Here is a 13,419-nt window from a genome sequence, read left to right as displayed (position 1 = left end):
GATTGGTAGCTTGGGGTCATTGGACAAAATTCTACGTGCTCACAGACAGGGCTTTATATTAGAATTTACCTTTATTGCTCGCCTTCAACAAGGCTGACCTGTCTTACACTAAGGTTGGTTTTGATGATGGTACTGATCGATAAATCTAAGTTTAACAATCCGGCAATTATCCCGAGGTTGTAAGTGGCGTCTAGGAAAGAAATTTGCGAACAGCAGGCCTTCCTAACCCGGCTGGCTTTAGCTCAGTTTCGTCCTGTACAGTGGAGATTAATGCCCGTTTTCACCATCAATCCTTAATTTTTAAGTCACCCCTATAAAAAAAACCTGATAAGTGTTAACATAGGGGTGACTTAAAAATTAGAGATTTATGGTGAAAACGGGCATAAATGACCTAATGATGGCTTTTAAAATCTCGACAGGGTCATAAACGTCACATTAGACGATACGATGTTCTCCAAAGTTCTGTATCAGATCAGAGACTAGTATAATGATTGTGATTTGATTATTTTCAATCACTAGATAACTTTTATCTTCAGAGTGGGTCTGACTTATGGACAGTTGCTGTATAAAAAAATCCGTCAATTTCATGCTCTAAATAAAAGTTATCCGACGATTGAAAACTTTAAATCTTGTTTTTAATTAAAAGTTTTTTTTTCTAACTTATTTTAATTATGACAGTTGTAATTAAATTATATTGTTGTGCCTATTTTAACATATTTATGGACTCATTGATAATGTTATCAAGCCCAGACATTGTTGTTTGTATTAGCATTAATTAAAATTATCTATATTTTAATTATAAATATTTAGTAGTAAATTTCGTTAGCTGCAACCGGAGGTTCCAAGAAAAAGCAAACTTTATTTAATTAAATTTAATTTAAAAGAAAGAAATTACAAGTAAACTAAAATTAGCCTAGCCTAGTGATACCGTCTCGAAGTATGAAACGAATATGATTATAAAATAATTGGTAAAATTAATGAAACGTCGTCGCTGTCGTCATGAGAGGCGCATTTTGCTGATGCTGCTCCTCGCGGTCCATAGTGCAGTTGCAATGTTGATTTGGGTAAACTGGGTCAGCGTCGATGCAGCGATCTTCATAGTTTAGGCGTACGTAACACCTCCCCCCGAAGAACAGCCACCACCGAAGAATTTCGTAGTGAATTGAGGTGGGGGTTGGCTTGCCCTTGTCTTTGGCTCTGGTACAGCGTATATTGTCCCTTGTGTCTGAGTTTCCCTTGGTTGGATCTAGACAGAGTCTAATTTCTTGTAGTACTTGCGGTATAGTATGACGCTGATGAGTACAGATGCACCGATTAATACCATGTACAATGGGATGGTAGTATGGTATATACTGTAATCTACGTTCTTCTCAAGATTTAACTTTGGATGCTGGGAAATCTTCATGTTGGTGGTGTGAAGATGATCCAGATTCATAGAGTTTAGTTTGACTGTAGAAATATCGTACTCTGGTTCCTTCGGTAGATTCGTGATTGTCAGCACATGTCATGTCCTTTCAGTCGATCTTTGAGGTTGGAGATGGTCAACAGAGATGTTTCCATGTGGAATTTGTGTGGGATGATTGCGAGATAGCTGCCTCGATACTCCTTGTTGATGTTGTAAGATCTTGCCCGCAGGACAGATGTACCTTCGTAGAAGTAGGGAAGTTGATGACGTAGTGGCGGTCATCTAGTTGTTCGTATGCTGGTTGATTTAGTGTGACAGTGATTGGGCTGAAGTTTGGCTTTGGAGACTTCGTGTTTCTTCACATAAGAACCATTTGCCGGTCTTCGGGCATTCAGCCTCTATGTGCTTGAAATCTTTCTCATGGATAGCTAGGAATAGGGGATGATGGAACAAGGATTTCGTGGTATCCATTAGGGACAATAGATAATTTGTATATTAGGTCGTATGTATAAGGAGTAAAGATTGGGAACTTGTACACTATTACTATATCATTATCGACGTAATATGAACCTAACTTAATTAAGTTTAATATAATTAGGATTAGGAAGGTGAGGACTTGAAAGATTCAAGGACTTAACAGCATTGCTTTCTTCTGGACGAATCGATGGCTTGATTCACCTCTGGACTGCAGCTCCCGTAGGTTCGGATATTCGAAGCGCGACTTGATAGCCACTCGGAGGGCTCGGTGAACGGAAATCTTCATACGCGACCCGGACCTAACCACGAATATCCTACCGACTGCGCCAATTTCGTTAGCTGCAACCGGAGGTTCCAAGAAAAAGCAAACTTTATTTAATTAAATTTAATTTAAAAGAAAGAAATTACAAGTAAACTAAAATTAGCCTAGCCTAGTGATACCGTCTCGAAGTATGAAACGAATATGATTATAAAATAATTGGTAAAATTAATGAAACGTCGTCGCTGTCGTCATGAGAGGCGCATTTTGCTGATGCTGCTCCTCGCGGTCCATAGTGCAGTTGCAATGTTGATTTGGGTAAACTGGGTCAGCGTCGATGCAGCGATCTTCATAGTTTAGGCGTACGTAACAAGTACAATAATATTATTATTATGCATGTCCTTTGTCATAACAATTAAAGGCTTAGCTTTACCGCCAAATAACTAAGTTATTAATTTACAAATAAATGTAACGAAATTATAATTTGACCCATTAAACCAATGGGAGTGCATGGTTATTTATTTAATTTACTTATTTGAATAATGTATGATATCTGAGATCATATTATTTCTGATTATTGCTTTTTATGTGAGGCTGTTTTTAAAGATATTCAAATAAAAACTGATATTAGAGAGATACTGGAAAATCAATTATTAAAAGTAAATAATTACAGTCAAGAACTAATACACGATGTGGCAGATATACTTTGATGATAATAATATAAGTACTATTAAAAGATAAAAAAGAATCTTAAAACATATTGTATTGTGTATTATTTCATGACAGCCCCGTAGTTTTATGTATGACAAGGCTTTACTCGTACATATTTTAATATATTTTTCTTTTTTATTTATAAAATTAAGGCAAAGGCCATTAAGAACAGCCTAAGCTTCAGCATAACATAGCCGTTGCCTTGCACGCAGCTGTCCCGCTCTCGCGACTTGAGCTACATGGAGCGCGAGCGAAAGAGACAGAGCTATATGCACTCCAAGGCGAACGACAGGGACAGCGACAGCGAGCTGGAAAACGCATCCGCCAAGCGCAAGGGCAGCCGCGGCAAGCTCGCGGTGAGCCGCCGCACGCGAATTCGTATCTTACTGCTATGAGAATAGAGACAATTTTCGCTCTTCTTTAGAACGTTCTTCACAGATTCTGTAGAGATGTCAAAATCTAGATTTTCACCTACATATTAGTGATGAATGTGCAAACTATTAGATCATCTCCTGCCTTTCATCTTTCTGGCCTACTTATAAAAACTGTGAATTGTGTAAACTGTCAGACATATTTATTTTATACCTACCGTCCGACACAGTTAGGCTTTTTGCCAACGGTTATCTATTCACTATTAAAAAATAACATTTCACTATTGTGCGCGCACACGGCGCGCTGTCATCCAGCGGGAGCGGGGCGCGGGAGGCGGAGCATCGACCGCCGCACGCGCCGCGCCGCCCGTCGCCTCGGTCTATTCGCCGCCGCTCCGGCACCCGATCGCACGCGTCCACCTAATTCTTTGTAATCTCAATTTCATTGTTTAACAAGTACATAAATGTCATGTTTTAAAAGAGTACTTCGTATCATTTACTTCTCCCGAACATTTTGGCGCCCCCGGGTGGGCGCGTGTCATCTCTCTTTCGCAAAACCGGTCGAGTCACGTCCACGCCACGCGGTCTCGGAACATCACGTCACGCCTGAAGAAGTTTCATCTCGCCACGCCGCAGCGAAATTCATCGGGCAAGCATCATCTATCGCATCTGCATCGAGATTTTACGAGAATCTGGCGCTCAAGACGAAGACACCGGTTGCCACGCCGCGCCGCCAACATTGAGGTCAAAGGTCACTGCGCAGCGTGCTTCAGCTTTCCAAGGGGAGTGCCGTGAGCTTACCTTATCATTTCCTTCTTTTTCCTTCTTGATTTGATAACGTAAAGGCAATAGCTCTTCATTTTAGTGTTTATTTTCTTTGAAAATTCTTCGTACCTGTTGAACCATCGTAAATTTATTCATACATCGTCTTTTACGTCGTAAAGATATTAAAATATTTTGCATCATCGTACATTTTGCACCATCGTTAATATTGCATCCCTCTATTTTGTACCATCGTAACCGCTATCTGACTTCTTTGCTGGTTAACACTGCCACGTGTTTTCATTGCAGCGCCTTCTTACAGATAGCTACATCAGTGTTAATAATTTGCATCTTTTTTACAGCATTACAGCATCATCTACGAAATACTCCCCAACTTCTTAAATATTTTACCTAAAATTTGCGCTAATTACCTTCTTAATTTCAAGGCGTATTTATTCAAAGCCCTCAATTCTTGCCTACTTCTTTCTGCCACTCAAACTAAGTCATTCACAGTACATATTTTTGCCTTCGATTAAGTATTTGCATTACATTTTCCTATCAAATTAATTATAATTTCAGTCTGCACGATCAATCTTCTTCATATCTATTGCACCGCTTGCTTGCGTTCACACTGCAAACATTTTTCTTCATACAATTCCAGTGAAAGTGGCCTTGGGATTGCGCCCAGGCCCGAGCGCATACGCGCCACGCGCCACGCGGCTGCCGCGTGCACCGAGCGCGCCCAGGCCTGCGGGACGCCGCGGTCTCGCGTGCCGTTCCTGCAAACCGGACCCGCTGCCGCGCGTCGCTGGCAGCTGGCCGCATCATTAGGAAAAATAAGGAGCGTAAGCCGTTCGCAATTTATTATTTACAATTTAACTTCCTCGGGATTTGACCGACTTCTTACATCTTTCATTTTGTTAATTCATTGACTATTATTTTGTGCAAAGTTCAAGTAATTTAATTTAAAATGTCGAATCCAGATTCTAAATCGACACTTTCTCCGCGGCCCGCTTCTCCGCGACCTATTTCATCTTTAGACGAACTATCAGAACTTAAGGTTAAACGCAGTTCCATTAAAGGTCAAATCACCAAGTTTCACAATAGTTTGAAAACATTAGATAAACTTCAATTAACCTCAATTCAAGTCAATGAGTTAACGCTGAAGTTGGATAAATTTATGGGAATTTTAGACAAGTTTGAGATCATGCAATCTCGTATAGAAGTTCTGAATGGTGCCGATCTCGTGAATGAACTTGCTGAGAGGGACAGTATAGAAGAAAGTCTTCATCTTGTCATTGCCACAGCTCAAGATTTAATTGAAGCCTCGAAGCCTAAGGAAAGTTTTCATGATGCTGCTCAGGGTTCTCAAACTTGTACTCACAATCACAATTGTAAGAATTCAATGAGTTTTAAATTGCCTATGATTCAAATTCATAAATTTGATGGAGCCTATTTTAAGTGGTTTGAGTTTCGTGACACTTATGAATCTCTTATTCATAAAAATGAGAGCATTCAGCCCATTCATAAATTTCATTATCTTTGCTCCTATCTTGAAGGTGAGGCCGCGCGCGTAATTTCAAACTTAGAGGTGTCAGATCAAAACTATGCTCAAGCTTGGGAACTCTTGTGCGAGCGATATAACAATGAACGCCAATTAATTACTAACCATCTTAACAGTTTATTTAATATTGAACCTTTACAGCGAGAGTCTGATAAATCATTGAGATATCTCAGTGATCATGTCACCAAAAATTTACGTGCGTTAAAAACGCTCGGTCAACCCACCGATCAGTGGGACACGATCATCATTCATCTAGTAACAACAAAGTTAGATCAAATTTCGAGTATAAAATGGGAAGAATATCGAAACAATCTCAAGGCATTGCCTACATTGAATGATTTCAAGGCCTTTCAAAGAGTCGTGCAGATGTTTTAGAAACATTATTTAGAGCCAAGAGAGATAGAAATTCAAAACCTCAGGCTAAGTGTGAAAGTAACACCAAATCTTTCGTAATTTCAGCTAACAAGGATGGTCAGCGGCCGTGCGTCGTGTGCCAGGGTAAACATCGCATATTCGACTGCAAGGTTTTCAACAGTCTGTCAACCGATGAGAAATGGGCCCAAACTGCAAAACACAAGCTCTGCTACAACTGTTTGCGTCCTGATCACGATGCGGCGCACTGCCGACTGGGAGGTTGTCGCGTATGTAAGAGACGACACAACACAATTCTACACAAACACACCACAACAAACCCCACGCATTCAGGGACTAATCATGTGAAAGGCACACCATTAGTAAATACCTCTATACAATCTTCGTCAAATAAAGAGTCCTCAGTTACTGAGAATTGTGAGCAACTAGCCTCCACTTCTTCTAGCGTCATGTCAGCTCTTTTATCTTCAGAGATATTATTATCGACTGCCTTAATTGAAATTTTTAATCCGCAAAGCAACAAGGTAGAAACAGTTCGCGCACTTTTGGATAGTGGAAGTCAGTCTTCTTTTATAACAAATAGATTAAAATCACGTCTTCAACTGACTTCTCAATCATCTAATACTACTAATGTACTTGGCATTGGGGATACATCCGTTAATATCGTTCCAGAACGCTGCTCTGCGGTCATACGATCTAGGCAGGGTACATTCGTTCGCAATCTTGACTTCTTAGTACTTCCTCATATAACTGAAAAACTTCCTAAAAAACGCATCTTAATTGATCATCTTAATGTACCATCATATATTGAATTAGCAGATCCTTCCTTTTACAAGCCATCGTCTATAGATGTCCTTTTGGGGGCTGATGTCTTTTGGGAACTCATAGGTTCAGAACAGCGCCCTCTAGGGGATAACTTACCCTTCTTACATAATTCACAGTTGGGCTGGTTGATAGCAGGCCCCATCTGTAACCAGAGATCAAAACCCACTGAATTTACTTCTTGTAATTTTGTTATTAATGAAAATGAATTAGAATCGCAACTAACTAAGTTCTGGGAGTATGAAGACTTTCCAACTCACATTAAAGCAAAACCTTTTTTATCAGATAGTGAAAGGCATTTCACTGATAACACATTCCGATTAAATAATGGTAGGTTCTGTGTTAGGTTGCCACTTATAGACACTCCGGATTGCCTTGGCGATTCATACTTCCCAGCAAAGAAGCGATTTCTTAGTCTAGAAAAACGTCTTAATCAGAATCATAATTTGAAACAAATGTATTCTGCCTTCATACAAGAATATCTCGAATTAGGTCATCTTTCTGAGGCTATAGTCGAGAAGCCTCACGTCTCCTACTTTTTACCACACCATGCCGTGTTTAAAGATAGCAGCGAGTCGACAAAATTGCGTGTTGTCTTTGATGCATCGGCTCGCACATCTTCCGGCTTTTCAATAAACGACCTACAAATGGTAGGCCCAAACATTCAGGACTCTTTGTTCAACATCTTACTGCGCTTTCGTCATTATCAATTTGTCTTGTCAGGTGATATAGAAAAACAATATAGGCAAGTTGTAATGAATGAATTAGATCGTGATCTACAGTTAATTCTCTGGCGGGAAAACGAGTCCCTGCCTATTAAAACTCTCAGATTAAACACAGTAACATATGGATTCTCCAGTGCCAGCTTCCTTGCAGCCAGATGTTTGTGGCAACTTGGCGAAGAGACGGCCGACAACAACATCAAAACCATAATTCAAAATGATTTTTACTGTGACGACTTACTCACTGGGACTGATACAGAGAGTGATTTACTAATTATAAAAAACTCCGTATCAAAATCCCTAATGGCAGGTGGCTTCAATCTTAGAAAGTACAGATCTAATTCACAAGCAATAATTGAAACTGAAACGCAGAACATAGACAATAGTAACTTAACTTTGAGTCAATCACTTCATACATTGGGTTTAGTATGGAATCCAAGTCAAGACACACTTCATTTTGATATAGATAATAATAGCGCCTCGGACATTGTAACTAAACGCTCAATTCTATCCGCAACTTTTAAAATTTTCGATCCGTTAGGTCTTTTAACTTTGTGTACAGTAAAGCCCAAAATCTTGTTGCAAAGGCTTTGGGCACATAAATTAGATTGGGACGAGCCCGTTCCCATTGACATTCAACGTGCTTGGGCACACTTCATAGATAATTTAAAATGTTTGAAACATCTCATAGTGCCTAGGAATATTTTTCATGATAAAACTTCATACATTGAACTTCACAGTTTCAGTGATGCTTCTCAAGCAGCTTACGGCGCTTGTATCTACATCAAATCCATCTCTTTATTTGGTAAACAAACCATAAATCTCCTTTGTGCCAAGTCACGTGTCGCCCCCACGAAGTCCACCACCATACCCCGCTTGGAGCTGTCAGCAGCGATGCTGGGAACGCGCCTCGCTGCAACGGTAAACTCAGCCTTTCGAAAGCCCATAGCTCGCTGTATTTATTGGAGTGATTCAAGTGTAGCCCTAGCGTGGATAAACACTTGTCCATCCAAACTAAAAACTTACGTCGCAAATCGAGTTGCAATTATTCAAGAGCTTACTGACAGCTCTTCATGGCGTTATGTCCCCACAGCTCAGAACCCAGCTGATCTCGCATCACGAGGCACAGACCCGCAACACGTTCAATCGGAAAAATTATGGTGGCACGGGCCTACATTTTTGTTGCAGCCAGAGGAGAGCTGGCCCACTCTTAACAAAGACATAAAAATAAAGAACTTGCCTGAACTCAAGCAGATCTCATCACTTCACACATTAGACTCCGTCACTTCATCTGATTCAATTATAGATTTTGAAAAATACTCAAACTTCAATAAACTGAAACGTATTGTTGCGTATGTAAATCGTTTCATTAACGTTAGATGTAAAAGGCAAAACATAACAGGACCATTGAGTGTAAATGAGCTAGAAAATTCATTAACCATTTTAGTAAAACTTTCACAGCAGCAGTCATTTGCTAAAGAGTTAGATATATTGCATCATGATAAGAAATTAAGTCCTAAATCACATATGACTTCACTTGCACCATTTATTGACTCTCAGGGAATCCTGAGAGTAGGGGGCAGGCTAGGTAAATCTACATACGATTTCTCTAAACGACATCCTATACTTTTGTGCGCAAAACATCCACTTACAAAATTAATCTTCACACATGAACACTTACGTCTCTTACATGCGGGACCACAGCTTATGTTGGCATCGGTTCGCGAGCAGTTTTGGCCCATTGGTGGTAGAGACCTGGCGCGACGCACGGCTCGCAGATGTGTCACTTGCACTCGTCATTATGGTAAAACGATGACTAACATTATGGGCAACTTACCTTCCCCACGGGTAACCACTGATTTCCCATTTTCTTCTGTATCTGTTGATTTTGCTGGGCCTTTCCTCATAACTGATCGGCGGGGACGTGGGTGTAAAATTACAAAATGCTATTTGTGTCTTTTTATTTGTCTCAGATTTAAATGTGTACACTTAGAAGCTGTTAGTGAACTATCTAAAGAATCTTTTATATTGTCTCTACGCCGCTTCATTTCACGTAGGGGTAAGCCTAGAGAGATTTATTGTGACAATGGCAGGAACTTTGTCGCAGCTGCCAAGGAAATTAATGACTTTTTTAAGCACCATGCAGTCTCTTTACAAGAATTTGCATCTGATCATGATATTCAATTTAAATTTTCACCGGCTTACGCTCCTAATTTTAACGGCTATGTAGAGAGTGGCATTAAATCCGCAAAATTTCATATAAAGCGCATATTAGGGAACACACATATGACATTTGAAGAGTTATCGTCATTATTTTGTCAAATCGAGGCCATCCTCAATAGTCGTCCCATTTCCCCTCTCTCCTCATCTCCCAATGACTACGCAGCGCTCACACCAGGGCACTTTCTCCTTGGCAGGCCACTGATGTCGCTTCCGGCTCCGGACCTGCGAGACGTCAGCACGACAAGGCTGGACCGATTTCGACGAATTGAGCAAGTCAGACAGCACTTTGGCAGCGTTGGCAAACTGAGTACATCACCGAACTACAGCAACGTTCAAAGTGGAGAGTACGTTGCAAGGACCTACAGCAGGGAGACCTCGTAATACTGAAGGAGGACAACCTTCCCCCACTATTGTGGCGCCTGGGACGAGTCACAACGCTACATCCAGGCTCAGATGGAGTGCCTCGCGTTGCTGACATCGCCACCTCAAGAGGAGTCGTCAGGCGCGCACTCAACCGCATCTGTCTGCTTCATGATGCCTCTCCTGAAATTCTTGAAAGCTAGCTTTCAAGGGGGGGCAGTATGTGCGCGCACACGGCGCGCTGTCATCCAGCGGGAGCGGGGCGCGGGAGGCGGAGCATCGACCGCCGCACGCGCCGCGCCGCCCGTCGCCTCGGTCTATTCGCCGCCGCTCCGGCACCCGATCGCACGCGTCCACCTAATTCTTTGTAATCTCAATTTCATTGTTTAACAAGTACATAAATGTCATGTTTTAAAAGAGTACTTCGTATCATTTACTTCTCCCGAACAACTATAATAGCCATTGGCCACTTTTGTAAAAAAAATATCCGAGGTTTTTGTTTCTATTCTCTATGCTGCTTTCCTCTATTTGGTTGCATGTAGTTTTCTTGCCTTTTTATGTTGTAGTTCTAGTATGGTAGTAGTTCTTAATGTATTGTACTTAGTTCTAGTATAATGTATTTTATGTACTTTGTATGATGATGAGTTTATTTAACTTAGAAGTATAATGTAAAAATAAATGTCCAGCGGTGTTAGCAAAGAATACTGTACCCAGGGGGTACACCCAAATCTAAAAAAAACAGAACGGATGGTCCAAGATCCCAAGAAGTTTTGGGACATCTATAGCGTCTGGGTAGGCCTTGTCTGATATCATGGTTCCTAGAGTTCCTACAACCCATACGGTAAGAAAATAACACCATAAGAACTCTATGCACTGGATGCCCCACCTGACCATGATAATGGCAAATATTTGGACTTAATCTGGCCACAAATTAATCACATCAAGGTCAACCATACAGTTGACTGCTCATCGAACTATACTTTTTGTCGCAATCTCGCACCTATCACAACCTACTTAAGGTAGCATATTGTACATACATGCTGTATTTCATGTGCATTTGGTAGCTTATCTACTAGATTAGATTACCAATGTATACAGCTCCCAAAATGATGTTTCACTATATCATACGTTAGCGTCCGATGACGGTACCATCTTGAATTTTAAGCCCCCTTTTTGTGTGTGTTTGTGAAAAATGTGATCGTCTCTGATACTAAAATGTGTTCTCGATTGGTGTGGTCTAACTCAATGTGTTGTTTTATTTCATTGTATTATTGTTTGTGAGATGTTTTAAATAGCATTACATAAATAAAGTGAAGTCAACCAAGAAGTGTCCCAAGTCTCTAAGTGATAATTTTAAAATATAAGCCATATCATAAAATTAGATCAGTAAACAGTTTATCTTATGTAATTCAAAGAACTTCATCTGTTCGACATGATCAAACACTATCTATAAACAGATGGCATGAATGATATATGGCTATTTTAAGATGAGAAAACCCACTCATACATACTTATATTTAGCATAGAATATTATCAAAATGTATGTGATAAAGTGCGCGAAATCTACGACCTACGCGATTTCCAATTCAATAGGTATACAATGCCTTTTTCATAATTTACATGAAAACAACTGAATGAAAGTGCTGAAAATATTTCAAGCCTCTCAAAACTAAGTATTCATTGTGTTAATTTTCTTCTTTCATGAATATTGCATAAGACAATTAATCATTATTGAAGATATCGTCTTCATATAGTAAAAATAAATCTCTTAAAAATCATCAGTACAGTACCAGTTGGGTTCCGCGGACCACTATTTAAGAAACGTGACTCTGATACCTTTTATCGTTTTTAACCCTTCTTACAAATCAATAAGGTTCAAAATAACTTGTAAATCATATTCCCATTAACGTTTCAACATTGTACTTACAGCAACGCAACCTAAAGCAGAAATTCGCGGCGCTGTTGCGTCGGTTCCGCGTCCCGGAGGACCTGGGAGAGCGAGGGGCTGCGCGGGACACGCATCATGCACAGCGGGACATAGACGAGCTGTTCCAGGTGAGTGGGCTTTATTCTGTGAGAGTCGAACCCGTGACCGCTATGTACTTTTTTTTTATAAAGATTATTAGCAATTTGTATTGCCCAAATTACTAATAATCCTATTAGCCCTTCGTGTTAAGCCAAGTAAATAACTTTGAATCTGATAGTTTACAAAAAGCGGAATTATTTTCCAGCCTCTACCCCGAACTCTTACAATCCTAAGGCCTTCAGGCAACTAGTATATGTAGATGACCTACACTGAACGGTCCCACCAAACTCATTGACAGAGAGGCGCCACCATCATTCAACTATATAGTTTCTAACTTGGCAAAAATCGGAACCAGCGATTCGGTATTGACGGTGGCGCCCCCTGTTAATGTCACTGATGGGACGGTTCGTTTAGTTGGACAATAAACAGGCATCTTTTAAGTCGGCTCGCTCTTTCGTAGATTAAATTAAAGACCATTTCATTCTTTTAATGCAGAACAAGGCAGGTATTTAACTGTAATCACACCTGAGGTAAAGTAAGACGCAGCCTAAGATGCTACGTACTAATTATGTACGTATTGATTATAGTGCCCGGGAAAGAGCAGCAGGCAGTGAATTTCAGTCCCTAGCTGTTCGTATTACAAAAGAGCATTTCATTACATCCTATACTTAACCATAGTGCTACAATGGTAGTAAAAAAGTCTGACTAAATCTGCGATTGCCCTATAGGAGCTAGAGTCGCTATCATGCGGCGAGGGCGAAGACTCCGGGCCCGATCAGATGGACACCATCAGCATCGGCTCCACACCCAAACCCTCGCTGCGGCCTTTCTTTAGCAGCTCCCGAAGCCTGGCCAACCAGGACCACCACCGGCATTCCAACGGTATGCGTGAATTCAGTACGATGACCAGAAGACAAGTCCAAGAGTTCCACAACCGACTCCTGGTTTAACTTTTTGATTTTTTTTTTACTGTTTTACTAGTGTTTTTATAAATTATAGTGTTTTGTTTTCTGTTTTAGATAATAAAGCTTTTAAAGTCACAGTATATTTTATTTAGTAGTAGCTTGAAAGATAGACCAGGAGTATGTGGAATATTTGATGACACGATTTGAGATAGATCTTCCATGGTAACATGATAGTGTAATGTGTTTGTTAAATTTTTAAGTATGTTAACCCTTCTGATCCGAAAGAGGATGATTTTTGTGTTCAAATACAATAACTTTTTCTATGGAAGCAATGTCGAATCACCACAAAATAAATACACTTCACAATTGTAACAGCTGATCAATCAATTTGTATAGAGAAGTGGCTTCTTTCTTGATATTTTTCTGTGTTGTTCCTATGC

The 13,419-nt window shown here is 40.3% G+C and overlaps 1 protein-coding gene across 1 annotated transcript in view; it reads left to right on the top strand.

The window, feature by feature from the left end:
• Positions 1-13,419, top strand: part of LOC135080902 (phosphofurin acidic cluster sorting protein 1) — a 203,123-nt gene that overhangs the window by 168,246 nt on the left and 21,458 nt on the right. Inside the window, exons 6-8 of the mRNA XM_063975632.1 lie at positions 3,065-3,208; positions 11,978-12,103; positions 12,803-12,956. Coding sequence (XP_063831702.1) covers positions 3,065-3,208; positions 11,978-12,103; positions 12,803-12,956 — 424 coding nt within the window. The remainder of the gene's footprint in view (positions 1-3,064; positions 3,209-11,977; positions 12,104-12,802; positions 12,957-13,419) is intronic.

Source organism: Ostrinia nubilalis, chromosome 18, assembly GCF_963855985.1.
Source record: "Ostrinia nubilalis chromosome 18, ilOstNubi1.1, whole genome shotgun sequence".
NCBI lineage: Eukaryota > Metazoa > Arthropoda > Insecta > Lepidoptera > Crambidae > Ostrinia > Ostrinia nubilalis.
The sequence above is the reverse complement of the archived record's forward strand: the minus strand, read 5'-3'. Positions and strand labels throughout refer to the sequence as shown.